The following is a 14,429-nucleotide window of genomic DNA, read 5'->3' on the forward strand; positions in this document are numbered from 1 at the left end:
GTAAAGCACCACCACACCCCGGGTGAAAACGGCTCCCACCCTAGGGACCTCTGCTGAAGGACAGACAGATGGCTTTTGTAAGCATGAAATCAGGCATAATAGTATAGCCATGGGCTCACTCAAGCAGGTAGAATAGCAAGCCATAATGTAGGTCAGCCGAGGAGATTTAAGGCGGCGGGTGCAGAGGGATTTTCAGAACCACCAGGCAACCTAGATATTCCCCCTTCTTGTTATTTTGCTGGAAAATCCTCAGGCAGCTCTGAAAAATCCCACCCGGCCCAATTGTGGCACCCGCTGCTTAGCCACAGGGGCAGGCAGCAGCTCAAGCTGGAAGGAGACGGCAAAAGGCACCACAGAGCTTCCCCTCCTGAGTACACAGTAAGTGCTTGTCACCATCCCACATTTCTCAGTGAGGAAAGAGGACTGATGGGCAGAAAAAAAAGCCTTGTGCTGCCACACAGCCACAAACAAGAGGGGGAAGGTAGCACTGCTCATGCAGAAAAATGCTGAGCAGTCAGAAGAGGCCGGCTGCAAGGAACAGATCTGGTAACACCCAAAGGAGAAGAAGGAAATCACAACAGGGTGCATTCACACAGGCAGTTTAACCTTAAGAACCCAACAGAAAAACTGCCTCTCTCTACCCCAACAAGCAGGAAAGGCTGTCTAGTCAAGAGATGCAAATGTTGATGGAAATCACACTGGCTCCTTGGCAATTAATTGGAACTCGGGAATAAGCACAGGCCTCGCCAAGCAGTGTCTGCCAAAAAGTGGGAATGAGCAAAGGAGAGCAGGACTAGGCCCCATTCCTAAACATGTAACATGATCAAGTCCCCTTCAGACCCTTGTACACCCCCCCCCCCTTTCTGCTTTGTCAGCAAGGTCGCTGGATGAAGTTAACTTGCATTCTGCACATAACTCTTGCTCCACACAATGTATCTCAGGTAGTTATGGGTTTGTGTTTTTTATTTAGCTTTAAGCAGAAAGTATAACCACTAGCATTAACTGAAGCAATCCAAGAGATTTTGTATAAATTGCATGGAAAGCAGGAAATAGTGAAATACCCTAGATATCAATATCAAGTTTTTAGGGAGTCTAAGCAAACATGAATCTGGAATCCACCGCTTCCACAAGTAGTTTCATGTTTATTGCACATCCCTGAAGTTGTACATTTGCCGTATCTATTAAAATAGCACCAATTCCTCTCTGTTTTTGCACTGCCTTAAAAAGCATAAATGCTGTGTACCATGTGAAAGCATAAAAAGCATTTTAACTCTCAACATATCTAACCCAAGAAGGAGGGAAAGATCTACAGGCACAACTTAACTAAACCAGCCCCATCTAAGTCAGAGCAGCAGTTGCCCCCCTGCAAACTGCTCAGCGGAGCAGCAATTAGGTGTGGGTGGTCAGGAGTCAGCATTTTCCGTCTCTCCACAGAGGAAATACTTCAGCTTATGCCACCTCTTTTGCCAGCCTCATATTCACTCACTGGCAGGGCAGAGACAGGGTCTGAGGAAGCTTAGGATCCTGACTAAGTCCTGACCCTCCCCATGACGACCCTCGAATCCTGCCCATTTCCAAGCTAATCTGGCATAAAGTCCCAAATGCTTGTGCCTCCTCAAGGAGACTGTCAGGCTCTCAAGCACCTACACCTCTGTCTACCACATTCACTCAGGCAAGGGAGCTGCAGTCACAAGCTGAGCCTCCTTCTCAGCTTTGATGTTAAAGCATTATTTATATCCCGCATTTTCTCCCACTTTGGGATTCAAGGCCACTTGCAACGTTTAAAAACAATGTTACAAAATAGAAGCAATAAAAAAATCCAGTGAAAAACAGTAATTAAAATGCATAAGAACACAAGAGTTGCAGAGATGGGAAGCAACAGCACTGGCAATTCTGTAGCAGTCCCTTTCCCTCTCCAACTCTGAGGCAGAGTGCGGGGAGGCTGCTGTGTTCTCAGAATACCCGGAGAGCATGCCATGTAAAACCAGCAGCACACCACTGACCCAGAGGGGGCATCCTCGGGCCAAGATACCCAAGCTCCTTGATCACGTGATGGCAAAACAGGAAACCCCTCTGCCTTCCTGTTTTAGCCCGGGAAAGCAGGATGAGGTACACTGGCAGCAGCACGACAAAGGTGCCCAAACAGCAAAGGGAAGAACGACAGGCAAAAACAAGGAGAGCCTCAAACTGTTAAACCACTGCAGGATCCCACATGAAGCACAGGATGGCACTGTCAGTCTTGTATCCTTCTGCTACAAGCCCCAAGACCAGCTCTACCATTAGGCAGAGTAGGCTGGTAGGTGCAGGCCTCCTGCTCTCAAGTGGGGTGCAGGCATGGCCAGTTCCCCTTGGGAAGCAGAATTTTTGGGGTCAACCCTGACAAGCTACACACTTCCACTGCTACCTGCCTAAAGAATGCAAAATAAACTTTACATCCTACCATAGAATATTTGCAGGAGTTTACTGAGAACCCCTGAGCCCCGAGGTGGAACTGTAGTTTTCCACTATTAATCCAGGAACTCTTACCCTGTGCATTGTTTACAGACCGTTCAAGACAGGAAACTATTAGAGAAAGTTGCTTTCTATTTTTTAAAAAAGGTACTTTAAAACAATAAATTACTTGCTTCGCTTGCAGTTCCCAATCTCTGCATTAACCAGTATGTTTACTGAAACATCTAAACAATAGTTTGCTAACCTGTTGGTAAGCAAAAACAATCCCATCAATCACAGAATTTTCCAACTGTTAAGCACAGTAACATGCCTGGACAATGTATACAGTTAATCCTATGAAAGCAATCAAAAGTGTACATAAAACAAAGTATGACCCAAATCAGAATCAGATTTGCCTCCTCTCTCAGCACTCGAGGAGACAAAAATTGATGCAGGGTTTATTTATGATCGGGGGTTTATTTATGATAATGAGCCCTTTTAAGTTTCATATTTGCCTCTCCATTAGATGTGTGGTTTAAAATCCACAAGGACCTCATCCTGCATTCTGTGATCCAAATCCAGGAGGGCCACTTCTTGTCAAGCACTTAAACTGACACTTGCAGTGGCTGTCAGGGTCTTTGGTATCCGTTTGCTCCAATCCACAGATCCGCAGATCCCCATGCAGCTAGACACAGGGATCAAACATTTCTGAACTCTCTATTAAACAAGATCATGAAGGGCATTTTTAGAAATGGGTTCAACTTCAAAGGGTCTAAAAACAGGTGATGTGGTTTATATCTTTATTTGATTCCATTTCACAGATAGAATGATAGAACTTGCACTGGGGGTGGGGGGAGGGAAATCTGTATGTAGAACTTCTAAAACATAAGTCACCTGCAACCTATGGAGGAAGACCATTCAAGAGGAACCAATGTGCTTATTACACAGAGCTACAGGAATCTCCATCATTCTGGCATATAAAGAGGCACATATTTAGCTGCTACCGACAAATTCAGGGCAGGAATTGGAGTCTTCTCTGTATCCAACTGAAAAGACCAAGAAAATGTTTAGGTAGGCAGAATACAACTGACTGAAATAGCTGACAAAGACAGGGAGGTTAAAGCAATCTTGTCTTGCAAAAAGGAGCCTTTTGAAACAGACTTTGACAATGACAATACAGGAAACAAAATTCTTATTCATTCAACAGCCCTACTCACTTATGAGAGGGAAGCCCATTTTACTCCTGACAACCTTGCAAAGCTACCTGGCTACAGAAAAACCAAGTGCACCCTCTTGGCTTGACCAACTTCAACAAAGCCAGAGGAGCAGAACCAGAGTAACAATTCTATATTATGCGTGGGGAACCTTTGACTCTCCAGGTGTTGCCATCAGCTCCAACAAGCATGGACAATGGCATGCGATGATGGGAGCTGTAGTTCAGCAACATCTGGAGGGCCTGACATTCCACACACCTGATAGCCATTTACGGTAGATGGAAAAAGGAAGTAACAGTAATAAGAATTACTGTAAGCATTTTCCAGGACCGTGTACTTAAGTTTTGCATTGTTCATTCAGGGACTCTATTCATTACAAAATGATAACATTCAATTAAATAATGAGCCGTATTCCCAAGTCTGCTTTCTACATAGTGTTCTAGTTAGCACATCACATTAAACCATATTTAAAACAAGCTATGGATTAGTGTGAGCAAGCGGTTGCTGGTGCATGGTTATTCAACCGCAGGCACTTCGCTCCTTCCCTGCTCCTGCCACACTGAGAAGGAAACCAGCTCAACAAGAGAGCCTTAATAGCACCTGAAAAACTAACAAATTTAATATGGCAGAGGCTTTCTAGTCCATGACATAATAAATTAGATAGACTTTACATTACTACAAGACTCTCATTTTGCTCCAGCATATGACATACAGAAGCTACCCTCCTAACAGAATAAGCTATCCAGCTTTCCATACTGGGTAGAGGCACCCTGGAAATGGAAAGAGAAGCCATTTTTTGGCAGCATTCTCCTGAACAGTTTAAAAGGGGCTTCCACTCCTTTGCAAGGAGGACAGCACATCCTCTCCTCCCTCCTTCTCTCAAGAGGAACAGCACAAAATGAAAAGGACATGTAGGAGACACACAGGTCTATGGTAACAAGGCCCAGTACTAAAGCCATGCTTCTAGCTCTGTTTCCTGATGTACTTGCAGTTGTGTAACATGTGAAGAAATATAATGTTGGTATGTGCTAAAGCCCGCCAGGCTCACCATGTAATCACTGCCGCCATTTCCTCCTCCTCCTGGTGGGGAACACTAGCAGGAGGGGGGCAGCAGCATGAGTGAGGAGTCCGGCAGGCAAGGAAGTGTTGAAAGAGTGTGCCTCCCAACCACAGCTAAAGCCGCCGTCTCCTGGGAAGGAAAGCACCCCACAACCAACTGCTCAAGGTGGAAGTGGCAAAATTCCACCACTACAGGCAACCAGCTTCCTCAAAAAGAGAGGAAAGCAGTGGTCGAGCATCCAACCACTGACTGGAGCACATAACAGGGCTCAATGTGCCAATATTCTGTAGCCACAAAGACCTTAAAGAGTTTTAAAGTTCACAGTGCCATGAACCTCTTCTCATCCATCTTCTTCTTGTATATTTGGTTCAAGCGAAGTAACTATTTCTGTGATGCAGCTTCAGCAAACCAGTGGGGACCCTGCATAAGACCTATCACCATTGATACAACAAATGCCCAGCTGAGTTTCTGACCTTGTGAACCGTATTTAATAGTTTAAAAACTCCACTAAATATTCGAAGTTGCTACAATAAACATAAAGCAGACACCATAGAATCTATGGTAACAAAACTGCTCCAAATGAAATACTCCCTTTGCTGTCCCCCTCCAAAAACTGGAAACCCAGAATTACAGAAAATCACAAAAGAGTCACTTCAGTGCCAAGACAGCTAGCACTAGCCCACAGGCTGAGGCTGGCTTTCCTGCTGAGCTTTAATCAAGCCTTAATAAGTGCATGAACAATTGTGCTGCACAATGACCAACAAGGGTATCTATCACCTCCCAGTTCTTTCTTTACAAGCAGATTTGATGAAGTTTCTTAAGTGTCATAAGCTGAGTCTACATTACATTTACATTTGATTTTACATTAGGGTATTCTTAAAAGGGAAATGCTTATCAAGGAAAAAATCTTATCACTTTTTTTGAAATTATTTTTATCCACCCTGGCTAGTAGCATGACTGCCATGTTTCAGCTCTTTGGAGAAAAACCAGACAGATTATTTCCCCCGAGATAAAGTAAGATCAGTTTCCACTTTTTCCTCTCTATTTATTCATTCATCCACTCATCCATCCTTTATGGTTAGAAACTGCCTTTCAGTTCAGTTTCCAAGAATAAATTGCTCCCTGTCTTCAGCAGGAAGATCCTATGAAAGTAAAACATCACATGAAGGTGATGAACAGCTGTTTCCAGAGTAGCAGCCATGCTGGTCTGCTGCAGCCAAGATCCCAAACTCTTGTGGCTCCTTAAAGACCAAGCAGAAAGCCCACTTCACCAGCTTAGGCTATAATAAACATGTTAGCCTTTAAGTTGTCACCAGGCTCTAAGCAGCAACTATCTCTTCCCCAGGCAACCTAACAACAGTCACCATTCCTGCTCAAAACACCAAGTCAAATTTGGCGCCATTCTAAAGATTCAGGAAGAAACAGTTTGGATAGAAATCTGTGGGTTTTGTTTAAATCTGACCGGGATGGTTATTTCCATGCTCACCAGTTTGGAAGAAAAACAAGGCAATGATCCCTTCATACTCAGGAGGATAACTGCAGTGTATTAGTTTTATAAGAATAAAGCAACAGGGCACAATGAGCTTCCAGGACCTTCGGAAAGCTGAGGGCAGCTGAGCAACAGAATGTCAATGGTGTCAGGTAAAAGGGAAAGGGTGGAAGAGGGGAGGAACTGGCCAGCTTGAGCCCTTAACACAGTTTATTTAACAGCCTTCCCATTAACACAGTAGGTCCCAGAGCATCCTGGCAAGAAACATAAATAATCCCAGTGGCCATTGGCTGATACCTGCAGCCATTCTGTAGGCAGACTGAGCCATGTTACAATATCCATGCTGCAACGGCTGCACCCATGAACTGCCTAAGAAACACATTATGTCCCATCCCTGGTAGGCAGCTAGGGCACACACTAAGTGGAGGAAATATTCAATGTTCAAACCTATTCAAATAAATATTCATGCAAAAAGGTATTGACAAGTACCCTTGCATGTGTACCGAGAAGTAGAGAGTAATTAATCCCTTAATAGCATGATCACTATTTTATGACATTTTGGCTGGTCTTAATAAAGGCATTGCCCACAATGAACCAACATGGATTCCTCCTCTTTTATTAATTTCACAGTTGTTGTTCTCCTCCTCCATATGGGATCTGTGCAAGTATTTCAACTACTAGTGCCTAGAAAGTGCAAAAACTCTGCTTCTGGGAGTTTTAATGCTGGCAACAACAAATAAACACACTTTCTAAGGAAAAATCTGAAATACAACATGATCAAAGTTGTTTCTGAAACAATTAGAGCAAATGTTAGAATAATAATTTAAGTAAGTCTCTTCCACTGGTGATCAAAATTGCTGAAACAAGACTGAATCAATTCACTCCAAGAAATGGCAAATATCACACAAACAGTTACGCCCTTTTCAAAATCTCAGCAATCCACTGAGAACATTAACAGGCCTTGTTGAGCTTGAACCAGTATAGCTGCACTAGATCCACTGTTTATGGCAATTTGACCTCATAGTTTGCTAGGGACAAACCCGAACTCCCTCTTTTCTTGCACACAACAGTAGACTCTTGGCTCTTGTAAACAGCGGGTAGCCTCCTGAAACCTGGCACCCCACTTGTTTTCCAACATCATGAGATTAAAAGAGAAGCAGCTCTGCTGAAAAGTGTTCCATATTCTCCTGATCCAATCATTAAAAACAAGCAATGAACAATCTCCTCATTGTCCCAAGCACCGAATCATAAACAAACAGTACCCTGGAAGCAAGGTCCATTCTAAGCAGCCCTTGTTGAGCAGCCAGGAAGCCTCATCCATGACCAGAGGGTACAAAGTGGAAGAGCAGCCCCCCACCCTGAAAAAAAAATCAAGAGAAAATACATGACTAATCTGTTGACCAAGCCCAACCATTTTCCAACCCACAACTTTGCTAACTAAGGCTGAACTCCTAACTCCACTTAACTAAGAGTAAGCCACATTGAATTAAATAGGGTTTACTTCTGAGTAGGCATGCTTAGGATTGCACTGCTTGTCATCTACCAAAAGGGTAAGTAGGAAACAAGACTAGATCAATTGTTCCTATACAATTACTTGTCTCCATTTTGAGTTAACAAGGCAGCCACCAGCTTTGCCTCAAAAAAACAAAACCCAATTGACAACAGAGCTGTGTGAAGTTGCAGTTTTTCCATCACCCAATATTAAAAGAAGGCAGAGGAGGCATCACAGTCATAGGCAGGGTCTTGGTATGATCAGAGTCAATTGTGAAGCATCATTGCTCAGGTGTTATTCATATGCCAGGAGTACTGACTAGCATGTATGTCTCTTTCTTTCTGATACACACACCAAACTTATCTTTCCACACAGGTTTTTGGGGATCTTGGGCATAAACTAACTCACTAGTCACATCTCTCTACACAGAAAGACCAAAGCCTGCAGAGGATGCTGTGCCACTGGGGAAAGGTTGTAGCTAGGTGGTAGAGCATCTGGTTAGCATGCAGAAAGGTCTCTTCAGTTCAACCCCCAGCATCTCCAGGTAGGGCTGAGAACGTCTCCTGCCTTAGACCCAGAAGAGCCACTGCCAGTCAGTGTAGACAATACTGAGTGAGATGAACCAATAACCTAATTCAGCATTGGGCTGCTTCCAAAGTTCCTATGCAGAGAGGGAATCAGGGCTACTATCTATGAACTACCAGAAACACGTGTGTTTAACTAAGAATCATACCAGTGCTAAATACCTGAACATTCTGCCATGAAGAAGATAGAGCAAACTCATTCTTTGTTGCTCCATAGAGCAGGACTAGAACTGATAGGTAGAAACTGCAAGGAAGCAAATTTTGACTGAGCATTAAAAGAAATATTGCAACACAAAAGGTATTGGGGTGCAGCACAGGTAGTGCTGGTGGGTTCTCCCACACTTGAGGCATTTAAGCAGTGGATGGCCACCCATATGCCAGGAATGGTGAAGATTCCTGAACTAAACCGGGTGGGAGTCCAACTCTTATGATCCTAGCAAGTAGCCCCTCCTCTGTTCGGTCTGACAGAATTCTCTGTGCAACTCCAAACTTTATACCCTCCTATGGAAGTTGATCCAACAAATAACATATTTAAATGATGTAAACGGAACTGTTTCTCTCATCTCACTCAATAAGAATTGCAGATAACACCTGAAGGAGATTCCAAGCAGGTATTTTCTGCTATTCTTCATTCACTGCCAGTCTTAATATGAGCCAAGACTCCTCAGAGCTCACCCCTGGAACAGAAGGGAAACTACAGTTATCACAAATGGCACTCTGCATCTGCTCAAATGTTTCCTATCAGCCAGCTTATACGTAGAAAGAAAAAAAATCATCTATGCCAAGTACTGATTGATAGAGGCATTTAAGTTGCATAAAGGGATGACTTGAACTAGGAATTAAACAAAGGTATCACTTTTCCACCACCAGATCTCAGCACCTGTACCTGTGAAGCTGGAATACACCACCTCTGGAAGCCACCACAAATCATTAACACACTGCCATGGATGCCGCTGAGGGAGCATCCTAAGAACAACCAGCGCACCTCCCTGCCCCAAAGAGCTTACAGTCTAAATGTCAGGTCTAACCCAAGGGAATGACACCTTTGCCAAGAGTACCCAGGGCACAGCCCGGCATGCCTTCCAAGCAAGCAGGGCATCTGATGATTATTTTTAGCTGCTGCAGGTGATGCGCTGGCCCTGCTGCTGCTGCTGCTGCTCTTGGTGCCTCTGAACAGGGGACCCTGGCCAGATTAGATGCTTCCCCTGCGGAGTGGCTGCTAGGAGCCGGCAGAGGAGCAGGAGAGCCCCTCACCTTGAACTCCCGGCTGTGCTGCGGCGTATACTCGAGCGTCCAGAGGGCCCGCACTAGGTGCGACAGCTGCTCCGTCACCTCGCCCTTGCAGTTGTCCGGGGCGGGCTCCGGCGGGCGGGCGGGGGCCACGGCTGGCACGTCCCTCTCGCCGCCGCCGCCGCCGCCCTCCTCTTCCTCCTCCTCCTCCTCTCCGCCGGCGCCTCTGCCTCCGTCCCCGGCTTCTGCGGCGTTGGCGGCGCGGTACTGCTCGAGGGCGAGGTACTCGGCGAAGAGCTCAGTGTTGCTGAGGCACTGCAGGATGGCGTTCATGAAGCACGTGTTGCCGTGGTTGCGCAGCCCCGCCACGCCGGGCACGGCCGGCAGCAGCAACGACCCCGCCGAGGAGCCCGGCGGCGGCGGCGGCGGTGGCGGCGGCGAGATCAGCTCCTGGGTCGCGGGAGGCTGGGGAGGCGGCGGCGGCGGCGACGGGGGAGGCGGCGGCTCGGGCTCCGGGCTGGGCTGGAAGCAGCGGCCCAGGCTGCTGCCGCCGGGGGGGTGTCCGTGGCGGGCGGTGGTGGCGGCGGGCCCGTGCTCGGTGCCCAGGTGGGAGAGCGTCGAGAGCGTCTTCAGCACGCGGCTCATGAATCCGCCCAGCGACCTGGAGGAGGAGGAGCCCGAGCCCCCAGTGCCGGACCCGCCGCCGCCGCCCGCCCGGCCCCGGAAGAGCAGCCGCTTGCTGAAGGAGCGCTTCTCCTTGGCCGCCGCCGCCGCCACCACCGGCGAAGCGGCGGCGGGCAGCACCGGGGCCGCCACCGCCGCAGCGCCACTCGCCCGGCCCGACATGGCGCCCTCTCCCCCCGGGCCTACCACCGCCTCATTCCCGCAGCCCAGCCTCCGCGCCTGGGAGCTTCACCGGCGGCACAGCCGTGCAGGAGCCGGAGCTGCTGCTCCTCCTCCTCCTCCTCTTGCTGCTGCTGCTGCTCAGGCTGAGGCGGCGGCGGGCGGGGCGGAGCCCGCGCGGCGATACGGGCACGCAGGAAGCCGGCGCCGCCATGCTGGTTGCGGGCAACCGCGGGGGCTAGCCGGCCTACCCTTCTCGCGGCCGCCGCCATCTTTGGTCCTGGCAAAGGCCTCTTTTCCCCCTCCTCCGTCTCCCTCAGTGAAGAAGAGAGGGAAATAGCGTAAAGGGGCGGCGGCGGCGGCGGCGGCTTCTTCGGCCACTCTTGCCAGCCGGGCAGCTTTCAGTGCGGCCCAGTTCCCCTCGGCGCTGGCTATCGAAGGCCCAGGCCCGAGCCTGCTTCCTCTTGCTCGGCTCCTCGGGACTTCCCGCCAAAACTTCCGTCGCATCAGGGAGCTCACAGGGAAGCCAGGAGTTGCCTTTTCTGCACAGAGACGGAATTATCGTGGCAGTAAATGAATAAAGTAGCTAACATGCAAACATTCTATCTCTCTCTCTTATCTTTGGTGATCACTCTTGGCCGAGTAAGATTGTCTTCCATAAACACGGTTTTAACAATGAGTCCGTAAGTGACTGTGGAGGCCAATTCTGGATTCACACGTCCTTCGACAGTGGGGACATTGGTTTCTGGGCGGGAGCTGATCATGGTGTGGATTTGTCAAGCGTGCCTTCCTCTTGGCATGTTTCTCCCTTGCCTCCTGAGTTCGAGTGTCTTCAAAGCCCATGACATCTTTGGTAAAGGCTGTTCTCCAACTGGAGCGCTCGAAGGCCAGTGTTTCCCAGTTGTCAGTGTTTATACTACATTTTTTTAATATTTGCCTTGAGACAGTCTTTAAACCTCTTTTGTTGACCACCAGCATTACGCTTTCCATTTTTAAATTCGGAATAGAGTAGTTCCTTTGGAAGACGATCATCAGGCATCCACACAACATGACCAGTCGAACGAAGTTGATGTTGAAGAATCATTGCTTCAGCACTGGTGATCTTTGCTTCTTCCATTACACTGATATTAGTTTGCCTGTCTTACCAAGTGATGTGTAAAATTTTTCGGAGACACCATTGATGAAATCTTTTGAGGAGATGGAGATGGTGTTTATAAGTGGTCTATGTTTCACAAGCATATAGTAGGGTTGGCAGTACAATAGCTTTGTAAACAAACATTTTGGTTTCCCTGCAAATGTCCCGGTCCTCAAACACTCTGCACTTCAATTAGGAGAAAGTCGTACTCGCAGAGCTCAGGCGATGGTGGATTTTGGCATCAAAGTTGGCCCTTGTGGAAAGATCACTGCCTAGGTAGGAGAAGTGATTGGCATTTTCCAACTTACACCATTGAGTTGGATTTGTGGCGCTGCAGAGGAGTTATTTTGTACTTGTTGGTGCAGCACTTTGGTTTTTTGAATGTTGAGTGATAGGCCAAGCTTTTCGTAAGCTTCTGCAAAGATATTTAGGATGGTTTGGAGGTCATCCTCTGAGCATGCACACACTACGTTGTCATCAGCATACTGAAGCTCTATGACGGAATTTACAGTAACCTTACTCTTTGCTTTCAGTCTGCTCGGACTGAAGAGCTTTCCATCTGTTCAATATATGATTTCTACTGCGGTGGGGAGTTTCCCTTCCACAAAGCGTAGGATCATGGAATGAAAATAATGAATAGAGTTGGGGCAATAACACAACCCTGTTTAACACCTGATCCCACTGAGTGGTTCACTTTAAGAGCCATTGTTCTCTGTGATTGTTGCTGTCATACTAGATTGCTACACCCGCCCTTGCCCAGGAAGCTTTCCCTGAGCAAGGCGGGTGCGACCACTGCTTTGTTGGAGGGCAAAAGCAGGTGTGCCACAGGGCCTGTCCTGCACCCCCCTAAACTACCCAGCAGCCTCCAGGTGTGCTGCTATCCTGTTGCCAGTGTTGAGTTCAAGTCCCTTCTCAATCCAGTTACCTTCTGAACTTGGGAGGGAGGTGCCATCTTGCCCTTTGCCTCTGGCAACAAAATGTCTTGGACCAGCCTCTACCAGCAAACACAGCAATCCCCCCCGCACACGCACACACATTTGCAGCATCGCTGACTCCAGCAATATCAGTGCTCCTAGTTCTTCCCTATGGAGCAACCACTTCCTTTCAAAACTGTGTGTCGCTACACGTTAGTGTGTCGGCTGCAGTGTGTAGGTGTGTTGTGCGAATGCTCCCCGCGCTCCTCCTGGGGCTGGAAAGGGGTTCATTTAACCTTCGGTTTGCTAGTAAAACTGAATGACCATTTCGCAAAATGATGCATGTCTAAAAAGTGTGTCACCAACACGAAAAGTTTGGAAAGCTCTGCTTTACTGCTTGAAGGTTGTCTGATGTGTTCCTGTGATGCGCTGCTGTTTTAGAGATAACCTTTGGCATCTTTGGCAGAGGCTTCTGCAAGGGTATGAAGACAAGCTGCAGCTTACCCCAACCTCAGTTATGCCTTCAGTCTTCATTCAAGATCTGTAATCTTGAATGTGCCCTCCTCCTGCTTTGCAACTGTAAAGGCATCGATGAACCACATGGGATCTATTAAAAACAAGAAGCAGATGATTTGGGAGTGATCAGACTCCCACTGCTTTACAGTGTGTTATATGGTTGGGTGGCACTGCTGAAGTTATCACATATATTTATATATCAGTCAGTGGGTGGCTGTTGTTCACAGAGTCTGGTAGAGTTTAAGGAAGGAGGTCAACAGTAGGGGGAGCCAGGGCCAATGAGTGAGTTCAGTGTAGAACTGCTGAGTTCTACCAGGGCAGAACTGGGGCTATAAAGGAGGAACTTGATAGGCATTGCTACCCTCTGGACTGGTTGTCAGAAGGCAGGAAGGTAGGGCTGGGCAGGGCAGACCAAGGCTCACCCTAATGAACCACCCTCCAGTGGTATCTGCATATGTTAAACTGAAAGCCTCAAACATAGCAAATGTTAAATTCACATTTCAGAAGAGCATCTGTGCTAATCTGTTGCAACAAAAACAATAAAGAGTCTTGTAGCACTTAAAAACTAACAGTCCAAGATAGGTCTTGTGAATGGCACTCTCTCTCTCTCTCTCTCTCTCTCTCTCTCTCTCTCACACACACACACACACACACACACAATTCATTATTCAATCCTATGTTTTTCAAACAATCGCCAGCATTTCGGAGTTTGCAGACATTCCCATCATTTGCCTGAGGGCTGTTAACCTTCATGTGAATGTCAGCATTCACCATACTTCATACAACCACAGTTATTGTAGGCTGAGAGAAAATATTAATGACACACTGCACTGAATCATTTATTTGGAGCATTTTTACCACCTTCATCAGCCAAAAGAGGGGGGGGGGCTTGTTTTTCTTCTATGCCTCATTGTAGAAACACCTCACCATCAATACATATCTAATTATATAGTTCCAAAACTGTATGGTTGACAACAACAATCCCTGCTGAGTATTCACATAGGAGAAGAAATCCCATATTCCCCTTGTTTATTGACTACTTACGGACTCATTTGGATGGGAAATTCCCACGCTCTCCTCATCTATCTTTCCATTCTAAATGTCCAATTGCTATGCTCACTCCTGCTTGTTTGGTGGCATGTTCCATGGAACCAGTGGTTTCCTGTGCTTGGTTGCCTTTGGAAGGAGGTCACAAGAGATTTGTGATGTTTTGTAATATTTGAATTTGTCTACAAGTTGAGCATAGCTGGAATTTTGAAGTCCCTAAGGTCCTCTGCTGCCACATTGGATTGATGCAGAGAAACAGCCAGCCCACCCAAATAGAGTTTGCTTACAAACCCCAAATCAGTTTTCTATTGGTCTCTCCAGACCAGGGGTCAGCAACCTTTTTCAGCCATGGGCTGATCCACCGTCCCTCAGACCATGTGGTGCGCCGGACTATATTTTTTTTTGGGGGGGGGGGATGAACGAATTCCTATGCCCCACAAATAACCCAGAGATGCATCTTAAATAAAAGGACACA

At 47.1% G+C, this 14,429-nt stretch overlaps 1 protein-coding gene across 1 annotated transcript in view; it reads right to left on the minus strand.

The window, feature by feature from the left end:
• Positions 1-10,453, minus strand: part of USP31 (ubiquitin specific peptidase 31) — a 33,338-nt gene extending 22,885 nt beyond the window's left edge. Inside the window, exon 1 of the mRNA XM_081840538.1 lies at positions 9,524-10,453. Coding sequence (XP_081696664.1) covers positions 9,524-10,345 — 822 coding nt within the window. The 5' untranslated portion in view covers positions 10,346-10,453. The remainder of the gene's footprint in view (positions 1-9,523) is intronic.
• Positions 10,454-14,429: the final 3,976 nt, after the last annotated feature.

The sequence above is a fragment of the Podarcis erhardii genome (assembly GCF_964252035.2).
Source record: "Podarcis erhardii genome assembly, chromosome: 14".
Taxonomy (NCBI): domain Eukaryota; kingdom Metazoa; phylum Chordata; class Lepidosauria; order Squamata; family Lacertidae; genus Podarcis; species Podarcis erhardii.